The sequence below is a fragment of the Anguilla anguilla genome, chromosome 5 (genome assembly GCF_013347855.1).
Source record: "Anguilla anguilla isolate fAngAng1 chromosome 5, fAngAng1.pri, whole genome shotgun sequence".
Taxonomy (NCBI): Eukaryota; Metazoa; Chordata; class Actinopteri; order Anguilliformes; family Anguillidae; genus Anguilla; species Anguilla anguilla.
Window position 1 is genome coordinate 6,464,410 of NC_049205.1, and position 23,143 is coordinate 6,487,552.

At 43.5% G+C, this 23,143-nt stretch overlaps 3 protein-coding genes across 3 annotated transcripts; 1 reads left to right on the plus strand and 2 right to left on the minus strand.

Annotated features, from left to right (window-relative positions):
• Positions 1 to 2,452: 2,452 nt before the first annotated feature.
• rrh (retinal pigment epithelium-derived rhodopsin homolog) lies at positions 2,453 to 8,310 on the minus strand. Its single transcript, XM_035417426.1, has 7 exons — positions 8,008 to 8,310; positions 5,999 to 6,189; positions 5,236 to 5,335; positions 4,644 to 4,797; positions 3,968 to 4,136; positions 3,507 to 3,685; positions 2,453 to 3,126 (listed from the first exon to the last, which is right to left on the minus strand). The coding sequence occupies exons 1-7, from the start codon at positions 8,105 to 8,107 to the stop codon at positions 3,021 to 3,023; spliced, it is 999 nt and encodes a 332-aa protein (XP_035273317.1). The 5' UTR covers positions 8,108 to 8,310; the 3' UTR covers positions 2,453 to 3,020.
• Positions 8,311 to 9,677: 1,367 nt separating this feature from the next.
• lamtor3 (late endosomal/lysosomal adaptor, MAPK and MTOR activator 3) lies at positions 9,678 to 12,851 on the plus strand. The gene is made up of 7 exons (XM_035417075.1): positions 9,678 to 9,813; positions 10,060 to 10,100; positions 10,595 to 10,629; positions 10,863 to 10,921; positions 11,113 to 11,246; positions 11,756 to 11,819; positions 11,988 to 12,851. The coding sequence occupies exons 2-7, from the start codon at positions 10,092 to 10,094 to the stop codon at positions 12,059 to 12,061; spliced, it is 375 nt and encodes a 124-aa protein (XP_035272966.1). The 5' UTR covers positions 9,678 to 9,813; positions 10,060 to 10,091; the 3' UTR covers positions 12,062 to 12,851.
• Positions 12,852 to 13,144: 293 nt separating this feature from the next.
• dapp1 (dual adaptor of phosphotyrosine and 3-phosphoinositides) lies at positions 13,145 to 22,389 on the minus strand. The gene is made up of 9 exons (XM_035417074.1): positions 22,145 to 22,389; positions 18,867 to 18,989; positions 17,864 to 17,997; positions 17,239 to 17,369; positions 17,079 to 17,126; positions 16,743 to 16,805; positions 16,380 to 16,465; positions 14,663 to 14,750; positions 13,145 to 13,407 (listed from the first exon to the last, which is right to left on the minus strand). Exons 1-9 carry the CDS (start codon positions 22,213 to 22,215, stop codon positions 13,384 to 13,386), a joined length of 768 nt encoding a protein of 255 aa, XP_035272965.1. The 5' UTR covers positions 22,216 to 22,389; the 3' UTR covers positions 13,145 to 13,383.
• Between the last annotated feature and the right edge of the window lie 754 nt (positions 22,390 to 23,143).

Below are 23,143 nucleotides of genomic sequence, written 5' to 3' on the forward strand. Positions count from 1 at the left end.
TTAATATATAAATAGGCTATCTGTGCTTTTCTTTTCATTTCTTTTTTAAAATCTCATTGTTTTCCCGCTTGTACAGTGAAATTAGTGAATTAATAGCTGCTCATATTGTGTGCCAGGCAATAATAAATTTGTGACTTAATAAAAAATGAGATTAATTGATAATTTTACAGGAGATTTCTTATTAAGGAATGCGAAATATATATAAAATGAAACTGCAGTGTAACAATTAACTGCATTTTATTTTAAGAGTGGCTAATTTGCCTACATATGGGTTTTAACTGATTGATTTCATCGTCTGTAATAAACAAGTATTGCATGAAATTCTATTCTAAACGGAGCTGTCAGAGATTACATAGAAATAAATATTAACATTGTGACAACATAGCGAAATACATATACTAATTTTAATGGTGTGCTATAGAAATGTGATTTATAGTAACTGCATTGGAATGCTGGACTATCATACTGGACCATGCAAATACCTACAGCGAAATGCAGTAAGGTAAGCACTGTAATTTGAATCAGCTGTCAGTTTTTGACAGCTGATGGACAAAGTACATTTCAGTCACACCATAGTTTCTCTCTCTCTCTCTCTCTCTCTCTCTCTCACTGATTATCCACTGTTTTAATTTTCTGCCGTAGATAAGGATAACCCACGGCGTATTGCGCCTTCTGATCTGAAGAGAAATGCCGTCTGGCTATTTCAGTCTTGTACTGTGATGCTAACCCCCCTGGTCTCACTCTATTCTCTCACCTCCCTCTCAACTGTTACTCCGGGCCTGTGGAGAGCTCTATATAAATCCATATGTAATATAACCAAGGTGCAAACTTGTGACATGTCTTCCTTGACCCACAGCAGAGGCCATTAATCTCAGGGTGATAAAAGGTGTATCTTTCATTATTCTTTGAACAGTCCCAGAACTTCAGTGTCAACATTGTGTCCTATGGAACATTATTGGGGTCATACCAAGGTCATTACACAAAAGCATTGTTACAACTTTGCCACAACACTGCAGTGAGGTCATTGTGAATGGCAAAACAACGAGCAATCTTGGTACGGGAAATGTTCAAAAAACGCAGAAAAATCAATAAACCTACAAAAACATTGAAAACATTATTTGGCTAACTGAGCATGCCTTCAAAGTGCACAAAAATGCACGGCATGCTGTCATATAGTTTTCCTCCTACGCCCATGCTGTTAAACCAACACGCGCTATTCCAAGAAGAATTTTTCAGACAGGCGTAAAGTGAGGTAACATTGCCACCTACTGGACTGAACAGGAAACGTAGCCCATTGCTTTTTACTTACTTAATTTTCATTAAACAAAGCGAGTTGGTATCTTTATTGTTTAATTGTTAAGACTTGATTTTCCTAAGAACATTGGAAGGTGGGGCGGTGGGGGTACACAGAAAATACTTCTTTGGGGGTGCCAATCAATGAGCAGGATGTTCGGGAGTTCAGGATCAATCTGTTAAAGAGGTCTATGACAGGCTTTCAGCTCGAAATTCAGGAATCATAAATCATGTTCCATGTTTTTTTTGGCAGTCGTTCGACTGGACTTAGTACTTGTCACTGTTAAGACCAAACCACCACTCTTCTCTTACAAAGATCCCTCTTTGTCATTTGTGACGGGTCGCGCATTTGGACCATTAAGCTCTTAAAACATGGCAGGCCACTTGCTGTTGTCAATCACCTAGGACAATGCGGGGTCTATCTGCGCCTGTAGTTTATAAATGGAAGACTTGACATCAAAGGCAAAAATAAAGGAAATCATAGAGCCCTTCTGCTCTATTTGTAACAAACCAGTTTGCAAACCATTTTTTTTAAATATATGACACACCACCACGATCCCTATCGAATAACCAGCTATGCCGACTACGCCTGGTAGCGCAGCAGGGCCGCGCGTGATTGGCAGTACACTGCCAGTAGCGGAAGAGATCGCGGTCAACAGGAAGTCTGTGTCCGCTCTCGCACGGTGACTCGCTCTGGGGAATCTGTCTTCCCTTTGTAGCCGCGGCGATGGCACAAGAAGCGTCCGCTCTTACTCGTCTGCGCGAGCAGAGGGAAAAGAAACAGCGACTCGGCATTGCGCGTAGGCTATTAGAGGAGAGTGTGTGTGACAAGTCTGCGCACTAAGGGATTAGCAGAGAGGATTTTAGCTGTGAACACGAACTCGCACAAATTGGACAATCCAAACAGGGAAAATAGGATATAAAAAAACAGCAACGAATTTCAAAAAAGTATACACTGTGCAATGAAAATGAGCTCAGCAGCCTGTATCAGGTTTTTAAAAAGTGCCCCTGAATCACTGGCTGTTTGTTGAGATCCTACTCGTGCATTCTGTCACACCTAAGAGCAAATAACTGCCAACAGCTATGACTGGACATTCAAGAAAAAAAGCGATCAGAGAATTTGAATTTTAAAAAAGAAAATTGCCTTTTTGCACAGGTATAACATTTCCATTTATTGTGTATGTGTGTGTTCTTATCTTGGACCCATTCAGTTTCAGAAAGCGCAATACCAAAGAGAACAGGATGTGCACAGCAAACATAACACGTCAAAACACAAATCACAGGCCCCCACATTCTGCACGTACAGGTCAGGTTCTAAACTTGGGCCAATATTCAAACCCATCTGGAGTGCTGTTTGTTTAACTCCAACTAGTGGTTCAAGAATAGAACTTTGTGCAGTTCATTTGGAGTTCTTGTTTTTTTTCTTTCACAAAATAAGAGAAAAGACTTGTGGTATATTGTGGGAACGGACAAAGAATAACACTTAAGTGTTACTTTGATTCAGCTACTAATCCAAAGATATATTACATTACTCAAACCATTGAATTGAAAACAACACCTGGAAAGAAACAACTGTCATCACGGAAAATGGAATAACATGAGACTGAGTTCAGCAGGGGCAGAATGGACAGACAGTGCTCTTCACATAGAGTATCACTGTTCACCTTCTCTTCACCTTTTTCCTCTTCTCCTCTCTTCTCTCCACCAGCAGAGGGGGGCGCCATCCCTCACTGTGTAAGAGGCACCTGGGAGGTCGTCATGGGAACCTGGTTGTTGATGGTGATTCGCTGCCTGCTCTGGCACCGCATCATTCCAGAGATGGCTCTCCTGAACCTAAACGCCGGACCCCAGGAAAACAGCCTGTTACCGCTGGGCCTTGCTGTCAGTGCCTATCGTCTATTATCAAGGGTGTACAACTGGGTCTTTGTTCATTTCACAAGTTGGAACTACAACGTGTTAGAGATTATTGTTCATGGAGGGTTTTTAGAAGGCATAACATAGGGTTTGGGGGGAGGAGATTAATTCTACACTTGAATGGTATTTGAAGGAGCCAGAGACATGGTTTTGGGGAGGGGTCGACTTCTTATTGTGGATGAAGAGTCATGAGAAGGTGTGGCTTTGGGTTTGCAGAATCGTTTTTTTTTTCAGTGGTTCCCAACCCTACATGCAAAGGTCAGGGAACGTGAGACATTTGGTTTATGGGAGGGGCTTACTTCTTGTTGGCGATGACATATATGCAGGGGTTGTAGAAGGTGGAGGACTTGGCAAACAGGGGTGCGATGATGGCCATGGGGGCGGAGATCTTTAGGGGATCACCGAAGGAGGCCCAGAGGCACACAATGGAGTAGGGCGACCAAGCGACGAGGAACATCACGATCATCACTACAGACATCTTGTTTCCAAAAATAACAGAAACATATAAAGGGCAATCAAGAAACTGTAACTACTTCATATTCCCGTCCATAAAACAAAAGATACGGGAAGCTTGTCTTAGGTCAAATCGAATCGGATAATCATGGACTTCAATCAAGACCCTGATTAGGTGAAGATCAGCCCGTACCAACACTGACCCTTCACCAGAAGTCTGAGATCATCTGCTGTTTGTCAAGCTTTGACACCAGGAGCCCAACTATATCTTGGGTGAAGTCAGCGGTGGTGCTGTCCTTGGCGTTACCTTGGTGACGTCCATCTGGTCTGACCAGTCTATGTTGATGCTGTCCAGGCAGTTGCTAGCTTTGTACCTCTTCATGGTTACTGACACGTTGTAGTAGCAGTAGAACATGACGGAGAGGGGGATGACGAAGTTCACCGCAATCACAGACATGGTGAAGGACACAAACGACCTGAAACACAGACACAAGTGTCAAGGGAAGCATTACCACCAACTGGACTCCAACTGCAACCACAACATTGTGGGTTCCTATCCCAGATTAAACACTACTGCTGTACTCTCGAGAGTTGAACCAGCACTGCTTCTGTAAATACCAAGCTGTATGTATACAGTATGTAGTCTATGGAAATGTAAGCTTATATAACATTGATCTCAACCTGTGGTCCAATCTGGATAATCAAGCAGCATGATTTACAAATAGATAAAGCCATCTTACCATCCTGTCAATGAAGAGGAGCATAAAACAAAATCAGATGACACTGGCAAGCATGTCAGGGTTATTTTTGGTCTTTCTGAGTTTGCACTGAGAGGAATAAAGAGCTTTATTAGCCTGTAAGTCATGCTGCTCACTTATGCAAATTCACCAGCTGAGGATACACTAGCTGCTGTTGCAGGCTACCCCAGGGCGGAGGCGTCTGATTGGCTAAGGGAGGGAGAATTATATCACGTAAAGACCCACGCATCGTTGTTCCTCCAGTTGACGGTGCACGTGGCCCCGGTCGGATCCGGGGCGTAGCTGGCCCAGCCCAACACGGGCATGGAGGACCAGAACAGAGCGTTGATCCAGGCGGTCAGAATCATGGTGGTGTAAGACTTTGCGGTCATCTTCTGCCCTGCAGAGAGAAGAGAGGCGGAGTCAGACCCCGCCCTGCTCGGTCCTGATGACTACAACTGGTCACCTGAGGCCAGGTTTCCAGGTACACCACCTCTCACCTGCAATTTATGATCCAAATTATAAAATGGAGTTATATATTACAGTGTTTCACTAGCCACTCTGTGTTTCATTTTGAACGGGGTGTGTCTTCATCCTTAAAGAGAACTCCACTGAAATATTTCATAAAATTCCCTAAAAAAAGAACTCTTGCGGATCAAATGTGGTAATTATTTTTTTTCAACTGTTTTGAACAAAAGTCTAGAACAAAATATGAGCCATTTTGGGGATTATTTTTCAGGCACAGGAACGAGTTTTGGGAATTTCACACTTGTTTTGTTGTCAAAGCAATTTGTGGGTTTCTAAAAACATAACATGGGGCGGTCAGACGGGGAGGTACCTATGTCTGGTCTGCAGATGGTCAAGTAGCGGTCAATGGCAACCACTGTGAGCAGCCCAATACTCGCCATTCCAAAGAAGATGTTCAGGGCTGCATAAATCTAACAGGGGAAAGAACGTCATTAGTAACAGAAACTATTGATTTGTCTTTCCTTTGGTTGTACACTCCTGGAAAAACTTCCTGAATGTTATCTTAAATATTAGTATTACTTATTAATATTTCAGCTGAGAGTACACAGCTCTAAGCATAGATTAAATCAATGTGGATCACTGATTGTAGAATAGTTTTGTAGACAGGCCTACAAAAACTATTGAAATAGCCAGCCACAACTATGCAGAGACTAGAGACCAAGACAAGTGCAACATGCATATAAAGATTCAACACGGATTCCCCCCCACCCCATATAAATCTGTTATTAAAATTATTTTGTGCTGGGACATTGTGTTTTTTCTTTTGGGTTACAATGGCTGAAAAGTCCCACAGCCTCGCCCAGAGCAACGCACTGAAGACCGTTTCTACATGCGTTTCCTGTTTAGCAACCTCATTTCAACACACCCCGATCACGGTCACGTGTTCGCTTGCCCCAGTCCAGCCCCGGGATTTTCCTGACATTTCTGCAAATCCTCCCGAGCACTCTGAATTCATACTGCTAGTTGTTTGAAGGCTAACAGTGAGCAAACAAAACAATGGGTTCTGCACGACTTGGGGGACCCATCTCGAGCCGTGTTAGCAGTTACGCGTTACCACGGCACCGGTCACAAACCTGACAACCGACGTAGCCGAACTTCCAGCTGCCGTGGAGATCGGACGCGGCCGACATGGGGTACCCGATGCCGGCGACGCCGATGTCGGTGAAGGCCAGGTTGATGATGATGGCATTGGTGGCGTTGCGGAGCTCCTTGAACTTGACGAACATGAGCAGCACCACGATGTTGCTGAACAGGCTGATGACCCCTGCAGCGAACACAGCCATGCCAAGTCAGCGGTTTCTTTTTTTTCGCAGTCAGCATTTTCTCCCGCTGTGGTTTTCAAGAATTTTACAGTTTCGAATCAAGTGGCGTGGCCCAACAAAGGCTTTTTGAGAGGATCACAGTACAGGATGGATAGTCGTGCTGCTGGTTCATGTGCATGTGACGATGACACTGTTAACCTATCAGATCTTTGGTGGGTTTAACACAAACACACACAGTCCACACCACAGACGTTGCCACCATATCACAGACTTGGATAATGTTCAACTCAAATGAGAATTATCCTTATATTTCATAACCAACAATGACAATTCTGGATTGGAGACAATTTTGGTTGTTGAGACAGAGTCACTAATTTGGTTGTTGATGATAATATACCTTATGATGCGAATTACCCTGGAAGCTCAACAGAAACATACTACTACATGCAATTTATGTTTCTGCAAACTTGATCGTCATAGCGATCCACCCCATGTTAAAGACAATGAGACTCATTTCTGAGACACTGTTACTTCAGCAGTGCCGTTATGATCATTGATCTTAACGCTCTGAGAGAACACTCAGGTTGGGGACTGAAGGCTGGTTTAATCCCAACCCACACACACATCTCAATGCTTGCAGATATAGGCACTTGATCTCGGGAGCAGAAAGATTAAGGAGCCAATATTTAACAATAAAAAATTAAATCAGTTACAATTTCAATTCTGTTGCTTCGGTAATCTCCATAATGAGAGAAAGGACGTTCATTCCGGTCTGAGCTTGTTTAAGTTTGAACACATGAAGCTTATTGTGGATTATGAGGCTAGTTCTGTGGTCCTCCAAAGCACTAATGACCCCTGACTGTGAGAACAGCAGGAATGACAAAAGACTCTATATGACTGACATCGGGGGTTCATTATGACGGGTCACCAGCCCTGGTCTCGGAGAGCCAACATGGGTCTTCTGGTTTTTGTTTTCACAATAAAATCCACAACCAATCCACCCCCAAGAATCCAGTTGAGGTTTTAATGTTTGAATCAACAATTCAATCAAAGAAGCGCACCCCGTGGTTCTCCATGACCAGGACTGGGGATCCAGGCATTATGACCGTCTTTTATGAAGTGTTTTCACAGTGTTGATTTTATGCGTTACTGGAGCTCAACACTTTTATTTTCTTTTTCTCCTTTGTTTGCCCCAATACAAGATTGAAGTACTTCAAACATGCCTCATTCCCAGTTGTGAAGAAGAAAAATATTTGTTCTCAGTTGTACAGAACTTCTGCTCACCCATAAATGTGAAAAAAAGTTCTTATTCTTCTCCTGAAGTGTGTTTCCAATAAATGTATATATGCTTGAATGATGCTTCATAATGTAGGATATAATTAATCCATGTTCAAGGCAACCTGTTTAAACGCATATAGTTAAGACAAAACCTTATAAAACTTTTCAGAAGTTTATACCATATAAAGAGGTATCCCAAAACAAAATGTTATGAACAATGATTCCCATAGACCATTTCTCTTTGACAATGAAATTAAAATTGATTATCCACTTGATTATATTTCAAGTAAAAATTGTTCCAGGAAACACATCACAGGTAGACAATGGAGCCCATAATCACAGAGTGCGGATCTAGTATCACACTTCCCCTGTTCAAGATCCAATCACATCCATTATGACCTAAAAGACTAAATCCAATCACATCCATTATGACCTATAAGACAAAACTAATTCTAGAACAGTGTTCTTACTCACACAGTTTGCATTATTTTTTTACACACAGCAAGAGAGCTTAGCGCTCCTGAGAGATAGTAACACATCACCTGCTGTGATCAGGTAGGCGGCCACGATGTTGTGTTCGGTCTGCGTGAACGCGGAGTGCGTTTCGCCGTCCCCCGTCGCATTTAAAACCGCAGTCTCCATCGCTCGTCCAGGGAGAGTCGGGGTTGGAACCGGGGACCACCGCTGTTGATTAGTTCCACTCCTACAGGTGGAGAGGAGCTTCCATACAGAACCAGGGCCTTATTAGCTTTCGGGGAGAAAGACTGAGACCGAGTTTCTCACTCTGACAAATTCTGCCAGTGTGGGGGGCTGGGAAGGATTAGTATTTTTTTTTGTATTTTCCCTCGCCCCCCCCCCCCCCCCCCCCTTCCCCACCCCCGTGTCCAGAGCAGAGAGAAGCCCTTGTTGTTCAGGCAGTCCATGGGAAGGATCACAGCAAAGGATTACATGTCACATGGAATCTTTTCATTTAGGAGCGTAAATCCCACTTTCCCCCCTCGAGCCCGGAGCCAGCCGAAGTTCGCGGAAAAAAAAGAGCAGTTCTTTCTTTCTTTCATTCTTTCTTTCATACATTTCTGATGAGGTGACAGGACATAGGAAAAGACCTAAACCTAAGCCTGATGGCACCCCCAAACTCCCAACGCCCTCCCCCCTGAAAGGACACATCTCCACCATTCCCTCAACATTGCCCCTAATTGCTAATCCTGGTGCTTTTCCAAGGAGGCACAAACAAAAGGCTGGGGCCGCTCTCATGAAACTGGGGGGAAATTCAGCGTCACTGCAGAGAATGCTAACCACCATTGAACCACTACCTTCAAAAAAAGAAACTTGTGCCTGAGAAGAAGATTGCGGGGCCAATATGTTGTGTTGGTTGAGCCATGACACAGTTTTACCCAGTAATAACAACAACAGCAAAATGAGGATGATGACGGTGATGTAAATAACGAGAAAGAGAAGAGGTCATGTCAAATACAAACCTACCTCGTTAAGACACCCACCACGCCTGTGGTGCTCTTACGCAGTGCATTGTTCATTACCTAACGCGTGCACGTTTTCTATAGCACTAAGGAATTCTTTAAAGAGATTGCAAACCGTAATCTCGACCATGCAACACTGGGAAACAAGTAAAGCGTAAACAAGCCTAATCTTTTCAAATCCTTACATTGCATGAATGGAGCAGGTGGAGGAAAGAGCGTGCACAACACATAGATGTTAACCCTTTAATAGGGTTCCTTTATAAAAGTTGTGCTGTAGCAGAACTAAAAATCCAAAAACAAGGTGTTGATGAAGAGGTTTTACAAGTTGTATTTGTATTTTTTGTGTTGGGCCACTGAGTGAATTAGCTTTAATGATCTTCCTAAAAAACGTATTAGTAACAACAACAACAACAACAACAACAACAACAATAATAATAATAATAATGCTTAAATATTTGACATTCTGTCGCTGAAGGGTTGCTTTGGGGATGGTATATTCCGTTTCCCCCAATAATTATTTATGCTATGTGAAATAACTGTTTTATATTTTTATGTACAATTATTGGAAATAAAAGCACCCTTTAATAAACCCCAACAAAGTTCAATTAAACTTTGGATGGTACCAATTTTTGTAATTTTGGCGACAGTCAAAACTACATCTGATTCCACTGAGCATTTTCCAGTTTTTTTTAAATAAAGTTGAAACAGTCGGAACCAAAGTGTTCCGTATGCTTTATTGTTCGATAGCGGAAGTGTATTCATGCCTGGTGCAACATTCAAATACTTCCTCTCATGTGAAACAGTCATGTGATTCCTATGGCGATTTGAAGTACCACGAAATTGTCCACAAGGTTTTTTCAAACAGAAAAGGTAAGAAATGAAGCCACTAACTTGGCTATTAACATTATGCATATCCTTGGAGTTAGAAAATTGTATGTGTGTGAATTGTTAGTAAAAATAAAACTGGTTCTGGCTGTTCTGGAAAACGAATGTAGGGCGATCAAGCTGACTAGGTTAGCCAGCTATCTAGCTAATGTTAGCAAAGTAAAGTTAAAGATCCTAAACATAAGATTATACACTGGTTTGTTTTTTGCCAAATTTTGTTTCTATTCCTAGGTTTTTCCCCTTCAGTTTCAGCATTTGCAGATATGGCCGATGTAAGTAGCATGTGTTAGCTGTTTAGACTGATCGAGATTTCAATTGTCACAGCTGTCAAACAGCTGAGTTAGCCAATGTCTGCTAACGTAGTTTACTAGCCCTGCATTAAAACCTATTTTTCCTTGGCTAGCTTGCAAGTAACATTATAAAATATGCACATAGCTAATAGTTAGCTAATGCCGATGTTTAAACCTCATTTGATTTGTGAAATAATTGAACGTAGTCAAGAAAATCTTTAACCAAGCCAGGAGAAACAGTTAGCTAGCTACTCGCTATCGACTAAAACCTTACGCTTTATCGAAATGATTACCTGTCAATAAGTACTATATACTGCGGCATGACAACGATTTGATTACCAGCTCCAGAGCAGGTGATTATTGTTGGACATGTAGCTGTAAAGATAACGCCAGTATGCATGCTACCCGGAATTGAAACTGCGTACACGGAGTTACCACTATCAGTAGGCTATATTTATTTTTTCTATTTATTTCAGGAACTGAAGCGGTATCTCTATAAACAGCTACCAAGGTTGGTTGTGCGATTCCTTTGTGGCTGTAGCCAGAGTGGCGAATTCTCGGAACAGAAAATTGATCATATTGAAAACAACCCTTTATATAAAATTCTGCGAGGCTGTGTCAAATGTTTAGCTACAGATTAGGCTAAAAGGCATTGTTAAATCCTGTTAATTTACTCACATATTATGATTAATGACAATGAAACGGTTTTTACTGTTTTACCCAACCCCCCTAATCTATTTTCAGTGTCGAAGGCCTGCATGCAATTGTTGTGACAGACAGAGATGGAGTTCCTGTAATTAAAGGTATTGTATTGCCCTAAGACAATATAATTATAATTGTGTACTATTGACAGCTTCATGTATTTGTCTGGCTTGTGCATTCATACATTTATATTTGGTGTTGGATGTATGGCTCAATTTGGACCTTGTCAGAACAAAAGTGGGAGTTGTGTAGTTCACAGATTGCTGTCATCTCCCCCCCTCCCATTCTACAGTTGCCAACGACAACGCACCGGAATATGCCCTTCGTCCAGGGTTCCTCTCAACCTTCGCTCTGGCCACAGATCAGGGCAGCAAACTGGGCCTGTCCAAGAACAAGAGTATCATCTGCTACTACAACACGTATCAGGTGTGCACATACCCGCACTGCTTAATACATTTCTCTACACGTGTGTCGCTCATGCACGTTTTCACTTCAGTTCACTTCAGTCTGGCTTCAATTGTGCAATTTGCAAGGCTTTGGCCCTACAGTACATCAATTCTGAGCCGGTCACTTACTCCCTGCCTGTCATCACAATAGTGACTTGCAGGGGTCATTGTTTCAGTTGTGTTGGATTTTTAACCAGCACATTGTCTCATTTACACTTTTAATATCCAGCAAACCACACCTGAATGTTTAAGGCCCTTCATATCAAGAGAAACATTTAAATGACATAAGATGTCAACTGCCTGATGTACAACAAAACGTGCTGTAGGGTTTGGGTCATACATACCTTGCGATTAATTTGGATGGTGTATCTCTTTTCAATGTACAAAGGATTTTTGTGTATTGCTGAACGTAAGTGAATGCTGTGTTCTCCTGCATGTTGTTGGTCCATTGCGTTGCATTACTGATTTCCTTGTTTGTCACCTTTCCAGATAGTGCAGTTTAACCGCTTGCCGTTGGTGATCAGCTTCATTGCAAGCAGTAGTGCTAACACAGGTAAAATATGAACAAATGAGATGGTAAAATGGCCTAATCAGTAACAAGTTCCTGATAGTGTAACAGATGTGACATTCTAGGATTCCTGATATTGTAACAGATGTGACGGTCTAAGGTCCTCGCTAGTGGAACAGATGTGCAGGTCTCCCCCTGTGGTCACATCCGCAGGTTTGATTATCAGTCTGGAGAAGGAGTTGGTGCCATTGATCGAGGAGCTGAGGCAGGTGGTGGAGGTGTCATAGGAGGAAACTGCCAGGAATTCTGGGAAAGCCACACCCCTGGAATTCTGGGATTGCACCAGAGTTTCTGGGCCTACCTGCAATCAGCTCCTCAGCAGTTACTTCCCTCAACCCCACACACACACACACACATGCGTGCACACATACACGCACACACATGTACGCACACACACATGCAGGCACGTTCTCAAGCATTACTTTTGCAGAAGGATGGGATACATATCTAGTGGTGGCTCGTTTTTTCCTGTTCTCCTTTTACTTTTTACAAAGGAACAAGTGCAGTTGATATCTAAGCTGCTTTATTTAAACCTGTCACTTCTCTCTGTCGTGCCCATTCCAACAATCTTTTTAAATCCCTGGCGGGACACGCACACTCGCGGTTTAAGTAATGGCGGTCTACCACCATAGATTTTCTATACGCTGAGCTGATATCCAATGCCGTATGTTTAATGTTGAAAGATCTGTCATGGCCATTGCTGAATCTGAGCGTTCCGATTCGTTGGCTCATTGTGAATATTAATGAAGGGGCGTGGCCAATGCAGCACACTACCACAGCAATGCAAATGGCACCAGAGCTCAAAGTTGTGGAAGTACAGGGTGGAATCGCATTGTATGTCTGGCCAGCAAGAATAGAATATCTGCAACGATCTTGCTTTTGTATTAAACAGCCATGATATATTGCTTAATAAGAGATTATAGGATATTTATGTGTCTATTGTATTGTCCTGAGATCAAAATAAAGAAAAAAGGAACTAAATCTGTTATTCCTTTTATTAAATACGCTTTTGAAAGATAATGCACACTGTTTTCCTTGAACTGGACTGGGTATTTCAGATATATACATCACATATACAGCAGTGAGACATGCAGGACATAGAGAGAACAGTAAAAGACCCTATGCTGTGAAATAAGGTAAACTGGGGTTTTAAAAATCACAGGATAATTATTCACATTTTTTAAATCAAATGACATTTTCTTACTGCATCTGCAAACAGCTCATCCAGCTGACATCAGCAAACCTCATCAGCGTCGCATCACGACGGCCTGCTCCAAAGGCACATGTCAGCAGCGATCTGCCCCCCCCCCCCCCCCCCCCCCCCCACCTGAGTGGTCTTTCACATACATCACCATCACCAGTGGCCTTCTTTGCCATGGCAACAGCCATGTATGTCTGTCTGTGAGAGGACTGGGATTTCCACTGGGCAGGTTCGGCACGGGTAATGAAGTCTTTATCAGAGGGGTTCCTCCGAGGGGAAAATGCCTCATATTCGCATGGAACCGCGAAGGTGCGCCCTCTACTGGACGGTCCTCCACACGCGGCTCTGTCACCGGCCTTTTCGTAACTGTGACTGGGAAAACGGTAAAGAAAACTATATTACTTTTTTAGAAAAATACAAATATGGCATTTATACGATCATAATATCTACCAGGGTAGCCAGTTATGTGAACCAAACAAGGTTTATCTGAAATGAGACATTTTCTTAAATGGGTGAAGAAGAGTTTTGCGGAGGACCCACCAGGAGGCTCTCTCAGACCTCCACCGGTCCACAATCCTCGTTCGCTTAACCCCCAGAACTGCATTTGTGCTTCCAGCACCAGTGAGGCTTGGTTCAGATTGTATTAAAGGTCCCCGAATATAAACCAGTATTTCAGAAAGCAGGTGTTGCGTTTATTCAGGATTAAATTATTACAGTGCTTTCTGCTTCAGCGTGTAAAAGAGGAACCCCAGTGTGGAGTGGTAACCTGACACGATGCACGTCGCCTTTACAAATCTGTTTTTCTCGTGAAAACTGACGCAACTCACCAAACCACCTTCTTTGGGAGCTCAAATCAGCTGCACTCACCAAAAAGAAAAAAAAAGAAAGAAAAAAGAAAACAACTTCCTCAAAGTATTGCAGAACGGGCAGTGAACAACTGATCTTTAAAGTATCTAGATAGGCTAAAGACCATCGCAAGAGCAGCAGGTAAATATTCCAGATAAATTACAGATCTATTGATCTGCAACAGGAACAACAAGTAAGAATATGGACGAAAGCTAGTGGTTTTGAAGAGGAAGGAAAGACCTTATCATTACAATATATATATATATTAATTTTTTTGGCGTTCTGTTACTCTAGAAAGCACCTTGCTTTTGTAAAAAGCGATATAAAAAAAAAACTTTAATTGATTCGATATTTTTTTCAGTTTCCATTTTATTTGCAGCGTGCAAATTTCCCTGAGCACAACCTCTTAAAGGATGCCTTTTGCTCTCCTAACACACCCGGAGACTTCAGGTTGTTGGGCGGCAGTTCAGTTAAAGCACTCAGGATGAAACTGATTAGCATCACAGTCTATAATAAGACCTTATCTGGGCCAGTGCTGACGGAGGCCATGCTTCCCCAGGGGGCTAGTGCACAACCGGCCACCGCGGTCCCCAGGTGGGGCGGGGGCGTGGGGGGGTGAGCAGGGCATTCCCTTCCACATTAAATTTAGTCATTTAGAAGATTCTCTTATCACGAGTGATTTGCACAGCTCACGGTCCAGTTCCAGTCACACCACTGGATAACTACTGAAGGAGTGTTCAGGTTGAGTGTCGTGCTCAGCAGCACCCCAGTGCACCCTTACCAGCTTCCAACGCAGTATCTTAATCCACTCGTCCGCCTCCACGCCGGTCTTTGCGCACAAGTAAAACGTCCTCTCGGGAAACACCAAACTGAGAGAGGGAGAGAGAGAGAAAGGGGGGGGAGAGAATGTGTGTGTGTGTGAGAGAGAGAGAGAGAGAGAATGTGTGTGTGTGAGAGAGAGAGAGAGAGAGAGAGAGAGAGAGAATGTGTGTGTGTGTGAGAGAGAGAGAGAGAGAGTGAGACTTTGCACAGCAGACCTTAACACTGTTACTGAACACATACATTAATAACACTAACCCACCACACCCTACTGCTAACACTGTGTTAACACACCTCACTTACGCAGTCAGTAAACCCACCCACTGCTAACACTGTGAAAACGCTGTTGCTTAACACACCTCCTGCTCTTAACGCCATCCTTACTGTAACCAGTCATGTGACTGCTGCAGATGTTACAGGAAACAGTTAATGGTGCGTTTCGGGGAGGTGTCAGGGGAGAACAGGGTGGAGAGAGGCGAGGGTAACGCAGAGGCTGTGAAAACAGCGCATCTTTAAGGAGGTTTCCATAAATCAGGGGCGCTGCGCTTCAGCCGACCACTTCCAGGACGTATCCCATCACTCGCGGGCGCGCTGGAGCCAGGATCGAAATTCGGGAGGGTCCAGGTTCTCCCCCGTGTGGGAACCTCAGTCAGGAGTGGACTAACACTCAGCTCAGATACCATCAGCTCCCTAATGCTACTCCTGCTTTCTGTCAGGCGGAAAAAAAAGACGACTCTCACGCAGACAAGTGGGCACGGAACCCCCCCTGATAACGGCTGACTAACAGCGAAATCGGGCCGGGTCAGCCATCAATCTTCACTATTTTAAACACGGTCATCGCACGGGCCCCACAGTTTTCTTCTCTCTGTCTGACACCGTACCGCAATCTCGAAGCGCCTCCGTCTCACCGCACCGTCTCCTTCGCCAACTTTTCGGGTTCAACGCGACCACAGATAAACGCAGACAGGACCCCCCGACGGGGGCGGGGATTAACGCACACACGCAGCTTTGGGTTTATTTCCGCGCACGGAAAGCGAAAAACCAGATGAACCGCAGTAAAAAAAAAAAAAAAAAAAAAAAATGGTGGTGGAGGGGTGCAGGCCCGAGGCTCGCTATCGGCTTCCTCTTTTAGTATTTCTCTCCGCCTTTCTCTCTTCCTCTTTCTGGGGGGGACGTCAGTCATATTTTGGGGCATTAGGTGCGTTCGCTGTATTTCGTTTTCTAGCGGCACAGGAAGTGAAACGCTTGGGCAAGGGTGGCCGAACACTAGACCGACTCCGCACCGCAAGAGGGTTATCCACCAGCTGAGCACGTCTGCACAAAGCTAACAGGCCTGCTTTTATATGTCCTGTGCACTACAGATTTAAGAAGTCCGTTGCTTGTACAGAAGAACTTATTCAACAGCTGAAATCTGTTCCAAACTGCATATTGTGAGGTATCATTTGCACCTCATTCCAGAACCCAAAGGCAAAGAAAAGCAACCTCACGAAATGCACAGCGGCCTATGTAGACCTCTCCACATCACTTCAATCAAAACTTAGCACTGTGGGAAGCCACCATGATGTCACTAGAATTAAAGATGACCATCTCTCTTAAAGCGACAGCACCTCAAAAATGGGCAGTTACAAAGGCAAGTCCTTCAGACGTTAATGTAAGGGTCATTACTGTGACGCACTCACCAGAAACAGTTCACCCTCTCCTGAGAGTAGTCGAACTGCACCGCAGAGCAGGATGTGAGGTCCAGGGTTCGAATCGGCTCATCAAACTGACAGGAAATCAGAGATAAAAATATTGCTGTTCTCATACCATGCAAATGCACACTGAGTTACTGTTTAAAAAAAAAAATCACACTCTGTTTGTTGTATGGATAGGTATATTTTTACTTTTTTTTTTAATTTAAATTTGTGAGTTACATTCCAGTATGAATATAGGAGATATATTCCAATGAGGTTACACCACTATTGCATCTGCATTAACTCAATGGGATTGATTTGGCTGTGTTCTACATGATATAAATGGAAATGGGGAGGAAGCGGGCTCACCGTTTTGTCTTTGAAGTATTTGAGTTCATTCCTGTTTAAGGTAAACCACCTTGTTTTCCAGTTCTGGAAGAGTAAAAACAGAACTGGTGTAAAGCAACCTATGCACACTGACACTTTTCGATTAGTTTCACATATGGACCATCAAGCGGGACTGAACTAATTTCTGTGTAAGGATACAAGGATATTATGGACAGTATTTAAAGGATATTGTGTGTATCGTGATGTAGTTTAAATTATATTGTGCATCCGGTGTTACGGCCTCTGCAGTATCAAAGAGGACTGGTTACCACACACTGGCAGGTCTTTGGAAGGGGAGGCTATCCAATCTGTACCAACCTTGACTAATGCTCCCTGCTTGACCAGATAGCCCTCTTTCGTGCCCAGCTGTAAGGAAAATAATTATGGTAAATGAGAAGGGCAAGCGGTGATTGGGCAGAATTCTGACTGCATCATCAGGGAGAAGGCTGCTGATTGGCCGCGTGCCGGAGGAACGTACGGAGGGGGCGTTGGCCACCAGGTCTTTCTCTGTGCGGCCGGTCTGCATGGCTGTGTGCACCCGCACGGACTCGTAGATGGACGGCTCCTCCACTCTCCGAGGGTATGGGCATCTCAACATGATTAGAGTGCCTGAGAGAGGGAGAGAGAGAGAGGGAGGGAGGAGTGAGAGGGAGGGAGAGAGAGAGGGAGGATTGAGAGGGAGGGAGGGTTAGAGAGGGAGGATTGAGAGGGAAGGAGGGTTAGAGAGATAGAGAGAGAGAGGGAGGGTTAGAGAAAGGGGGGGGAGGGAGAGCAAGAGAGAGAGGGAGAGGGAGGGAGGAGCAAGAGAGAGACAGAAGGTGGAGAGATAGAGTAGAGAGAGAGAAGGAGAGGGAGAGAGTGAGAGCGAGGAAGAAATAGAGAAGGAGATGTGCCATGATAGCTGTTCAATTTGCATGTCAAACCTTCAGAAAACAACTCATTTTGTTAATGGAAGAGAAAGCGAAGAAGGGAGAGAGGGAGACCAAGAGAAAAGCAACCACATTTGGAAATGATTTTTATTTTCTTCTATTGAAACTGAGCCTGAACAGCATTGTAAAAGGGCACACATTAACCGCTCGGAACGGGGCAGCACGGGGGCACACCTGAATCGCTGCCCAGTAGAGGCTGGTTGGCAAAGTGCTCCACGAAGTTCTGAAGAGAGGGATACACGTTGAAGCCGAAAGAATAGCCCTCGCCCTCCCGCTTTACGTGGAAGTGCTTCACAGAATCCTTCGCCCTGTGCGCCGAGAGAGAGAGAGAGAGAGAGAGAGAGGAAGGGATGGAGAGAGAGAGAGAGAGAGAGAGAAATGAGGATTGCCGTAGACCAGCAAAAAACACCCCATCAAACAAACACACCCCGTCTTCAAACTAACAAGCCATCTCTCCCAGCTCAGGAGGAGGATTCATCAACCAAAGTATGAGGAAAACCAAACTAAAAACCTCCTCTATAAACTCAAAATCGCACTTTCCCTTCCGTACCCACTGCACAACCAGCCAAAATCACCTGTCTAAACAACCAAATCACATGTCTAAAAATCACCAGTATAATATACTACAGTAAATCACCTCTCCAAGCTTCCAAATTACAACTACAAAAGGAGTTACTGTCCATAGCAGCAATCCCCCATTTCAAGCAGCCAAATCACATATCTGAATGGCCAATTCACATGGGAAAGTAAACAAACCTATTCAAATGAATAAACCAGCTATGGAATGTAAACTACTTCCAAGGGCAAGCAAAGCTGGGAAATTCCTGCCGGCACAGGTGAGTGTTATCCTTTATATTACATTTCCTGCTTTCACTTCTACTACACACGCACGCACGCACGCACGTACACACACATACATACACACACACACACGCACACACGCATACTGGCAGAACCTGTCAGTTCTTGGTCTACCATGACTTTTCTGGAGCTATTTAAAAAAAAAAAAACTAATTACAGATGAGACAAAAATTTCACAAATCAGAAAGGTCCCCTTCACGTCTTCATATGTTAAATAATCAGGAGGTGCTGGGATAGCTCATTGTGACATCACTCCTCGTGTGAAACAGCATTCTGTCCCTGTTCGGACCCCATTCCGTGACAGCAGGCGACTCACCGTACAGAGAGTGCCAGGAAGTTGGGTCCCTCGTGGCTGTTTCGGAGCAGGTAGCTGCCGTCCTTCCCGTTGGACAGGAGCAGGGCCTCCGCAGCGTGCCGGGACAGGTCATAGTGGTACCAACTGGCGGGGTCACGAGAAGGTCAGAGGTCAAGCAGGAGCCTGGCGTGACGCTCTCACAGAAACAGACAACATCTATAGCAGCCAGATGATCAGTTCCTTCTATACACAATAATTGCAAACTATAGGAGCTTCCTGGTACTGATTATGATTACTGATCAGATTATGGCTTTTAAATAAGAGGTGCGTCCAAGCAGATAACATTCATTTCCAGTGGTTTTGTGCTTGGTCATGCTCATACCTGAATATAAATGTTCAGGAGAGTCTGCATTTGTAGTGTTACACAGAGATACACAGGTAAAAACCAGAGTTGTGAAGTCCAAGGTTCAGAAAGTAGAAGTCTTTTAAATACCCCCGAAGCTGATTTGACTGATTAGTTTTACCTTCTGGCTGAATAATTGTGCTGTTTGGCAAATCCAGGTGATTGGAGCAAAATACTGGGGAGGACTTTTACTTTTTGAACCTGGATTTTCCACCTCTGGTAAAAGAAAAATGCTGAGAGTACTTCTCTCTCTCACACTCACCCTCTCCTTCTCTCTCTCTCACGCACGCACGCACGCACGCACGCACACTAATGCCATAAACATTTCAGGTATTCCTTCCATTAATACAGGCAGTAGACATGCATTAGAAAATGCTGGCTTTCTTATCAGGCATTGTGACGTTTTCCACAGCTCCCTTTACAGAACACATGTTTAGAGGGGATTTCAGGTAAACAGCAAGAGTGTAAAATTTTATCCATCAGCCAATTAATGAATGACTCATTTTTAAAACGCAGTCCAGTTTTGCGCTTCTGGATAAACTCACGCGCAAAGCGAAATCATTGCGAATCGGCCACTGCCTGACATGGGATCAGCCCCGCCCAGCTTTCGGACGCCGTAAAAGCACAGCTTTTAAAACGCAAGGTCCATTAAACACAAGCACCGCCACCGGGCCCAGCATTCCGCTCAGTCCTTCGCCCGTTTGCAGAGGAACCCGTGAGGTTAACGGCCCATAAAATGGCCGCCCTCCTTCACCCAACATTCGTGGAAAGCACAGGGCTGTCCAGGGACCTCGCGAGCCATAACAGCGAGATAAGAGGTCACAGTAGTTCCCCTACAAACGATCAAGTTCCCTCGCGCGATTCTCCAAAACATTAACTCTGAAATGGGGCATCATGTTTAATGGATTCCGTGTTCTGTTGGTCTCGGGTGGGACACTGTTATTTATTGTAAAGTGAGATAAATGTACTCGGACATACCCTTAATAGTTATTCAGATTACATAATACCAAAGCTGTAAGGTGAGGCCCCAAAATGTGGCTTATTGTTCCGCATTTAAGCCACCCTGCGTAACACAGTTATGTAGAGCAGACCGTCTGCCGTGAATGTGCAGCCCTTCTACACTAAATCTAAACACCAACAGGCTTCCTGTTGTCAGAAATATGACTATTTACAGCATGTATCTGCTACAGGAAGGGTAAGAGAGTGTGCAATGGAGCAGATTAAACTGACAGGACTATTCTTGTACACTGGGGGGGCGGGCACAGCACAACCATAATGCCAGCATCTGTCTGGGGCCAAAATGGCGAATGGCCACTACGATCACTTTCTACAAAACGAAAAACATTTTTGGCAAAATTGTGATCGTCTGCTTCACCTATCTGAGAAGACATGTTCTGACTGGGCAGTGCACTACTCACACTGCCTTGTTTACAGTGTCATGCCCAGCAGGTAGGACTGGCCTTCAAGATCTCATAATAAGGGTATTTTAAGTGACAATATAGGTGGTTATTTCTGAGACAGATCAAACTGTCTCTGATTAAGCCAAAAAAACTAAATTGTTTTTATTTTCACCAAATGTATAAATGGCAAAAACCCCCACAAATGAACAGATCTTATCAAATGCCAGTTAGCCAGATTCATGGGTAGAATTTGATTCCAAATTCAGTTCCGGTTCTCTGGATGCAACCTGCGTTCGGATGTGCAAATCAGGTATGTGTACAAGTGCTTTTTTCCTGCATCACATGTTACTCTCTAAGCGTGTGTCTCTTCAGTTTCCATTGGGGCACACAAGGCTACACACAAACCATGTGTCACAAAGTGTAAACAATTATACAAAAGCTGATCAGATTAAAGATAAAATATCTTAAAGAGAATTTATATGTCCAGATATCGTCGACACACTGAACACAGCCTGCACTTGGAACTGTGTGGACGTTTGGGTTCATCCCCTGGGGTAACACACCAGTGTGTTGCTTCATTGTTGATTTCTCAGAAAATAGTTGCATTGGTGCCTACGACCTTACCTTCAGAGGCTAACACATCACCAGCCCTCCCACAATGACCTCAGCCTCTGGAAGTTGCCCTAACGATCTAGCAGGACGTCCAAGAGAATGCACTGGTACCGATCGGAAATTTAAACAGATACCAGAAACAGTAGCCTACTGTAAAATGCTGCATTTAGGTTTTTAGCAAACAACTGTCGGTAATATGTAAATAAATAATATGCAGGTGGTTGTTGAAACCTCTCAGTCTACAAATATTTTATGAATAAACGCTGAAACTGTTTAGAAGGAGCAGTGTTTCTTGGTAAGTAAGATAAGCAAGATTCTCTCAGGGTACATATTTATGGCTGCAATTAATAATAATAATAATAATAATAATAATAATAATAAGAAAACGAAATTTAGTAAAACGTGTCTATATACACACACTTTCCATTTGCCAAGCAATTCATTGTTCCAACTTATACTTTTCAGGATTTCAAGAGGAACCTCTTTAAAACCACAATTGAAAGACCAACGATCCTCTATTCTCCACTGATTATCGCAACAATTGATGTTCACGGACTATTTTCTCAATAAATTTGTATAGCTTCAGCCAAAACGACAGACACGCGTTAATGTTGTGACGTGTAAAAAGAAAATAAAGTATCTTAATTATGTACTTCCCCCATTCACTTGAGAGCATGGATTTATTTTTAAAGCTTCCTCTTTCATTAAGAAAAACTAAACAGAATACATGAATTAAATGTAGGCTATATAAGGTTAATCATAATGACCAATTTATCTACACAACCCCAATATCGTACGATCGCCGGCTAAGTAGGTTCCAGAGAGTCAGAAGTTATTAACAAACATACTAGTTAGTCAGGTCTACAGGTGCTATAAGCGCTCACCCTAGCGTGTCCAGCTCATCCGGTCCCTCCTGGCTGGAGCACTCACTGTACAACGAACCGCTGCCGCTCATGGTTCGAAACTGGACTTCAGGACGCCCGATCCCTCCACCTGCGCGACAATTTTGCGGGAACGTCCGGTCTCCGCTTTCTGCATAGGATAAACTTCACTCCAACAGACAAGCCGGGTCTTCCTGAAAAATGAAATAAACAGCAGCCTGCGCAAACGTCGGCACTAAAAGAGGAAGTAGGACGCGGCAAGCACGCCCACACATCGAACTGCTACCTTCCAGTCAATTGTCCATTTTTACTTTGCGTAAAAAACGCTGCAAGGAAGGTGGCGTTGACCTGAACAGCCTTACCGATTTACGGATATAGTATGTTACTATATTATTATATATTACCGATAATTTTACCCATAAAAGTACACATCCTTATCACCATGCTTGTTTGTGTTTACAGATGATTAGCCTACGTCAGCATCAAAGCCTCCATGTCTATTCAAAAGGCCTACCTTTAAGTCTAAGTTGAGGACAAATGTAAGGCCAGTGTTCATCATATTGCATCTCATTAGCTTGCACCCTCACACCATTACATTATTATACGTGTTCCATCGGATACTGAATAATTCCTGTCACTTTGCATTACTTTTCTGGAATCAGCTTTGTAGTCATTCTTTTAAGGAAACGTACAAAAAAAGCCTTAATATAAGCAGATAGTTGTGGATGAATTTTTCACAACTTGGGAAAAATTATAGTATAATAGAGCACAGCATGTGCTGGTGAATGTAGACAGTCTAAAAATAACATTAGTATTTATTTAAAAAAAAAAAAAAAAAAAAAAACTGATTTCAAGAATAAAACTTGTTTCAGGTCATCCATTTTCCATGTTACACATTTTACTGTGACAGCAGACATAACAGCACCACTGAAGCACCACACCGTTTAAATTGTGATTGATTTGGATCACATCAACCCAATGAGAACTGTGTTGGTAGCCACT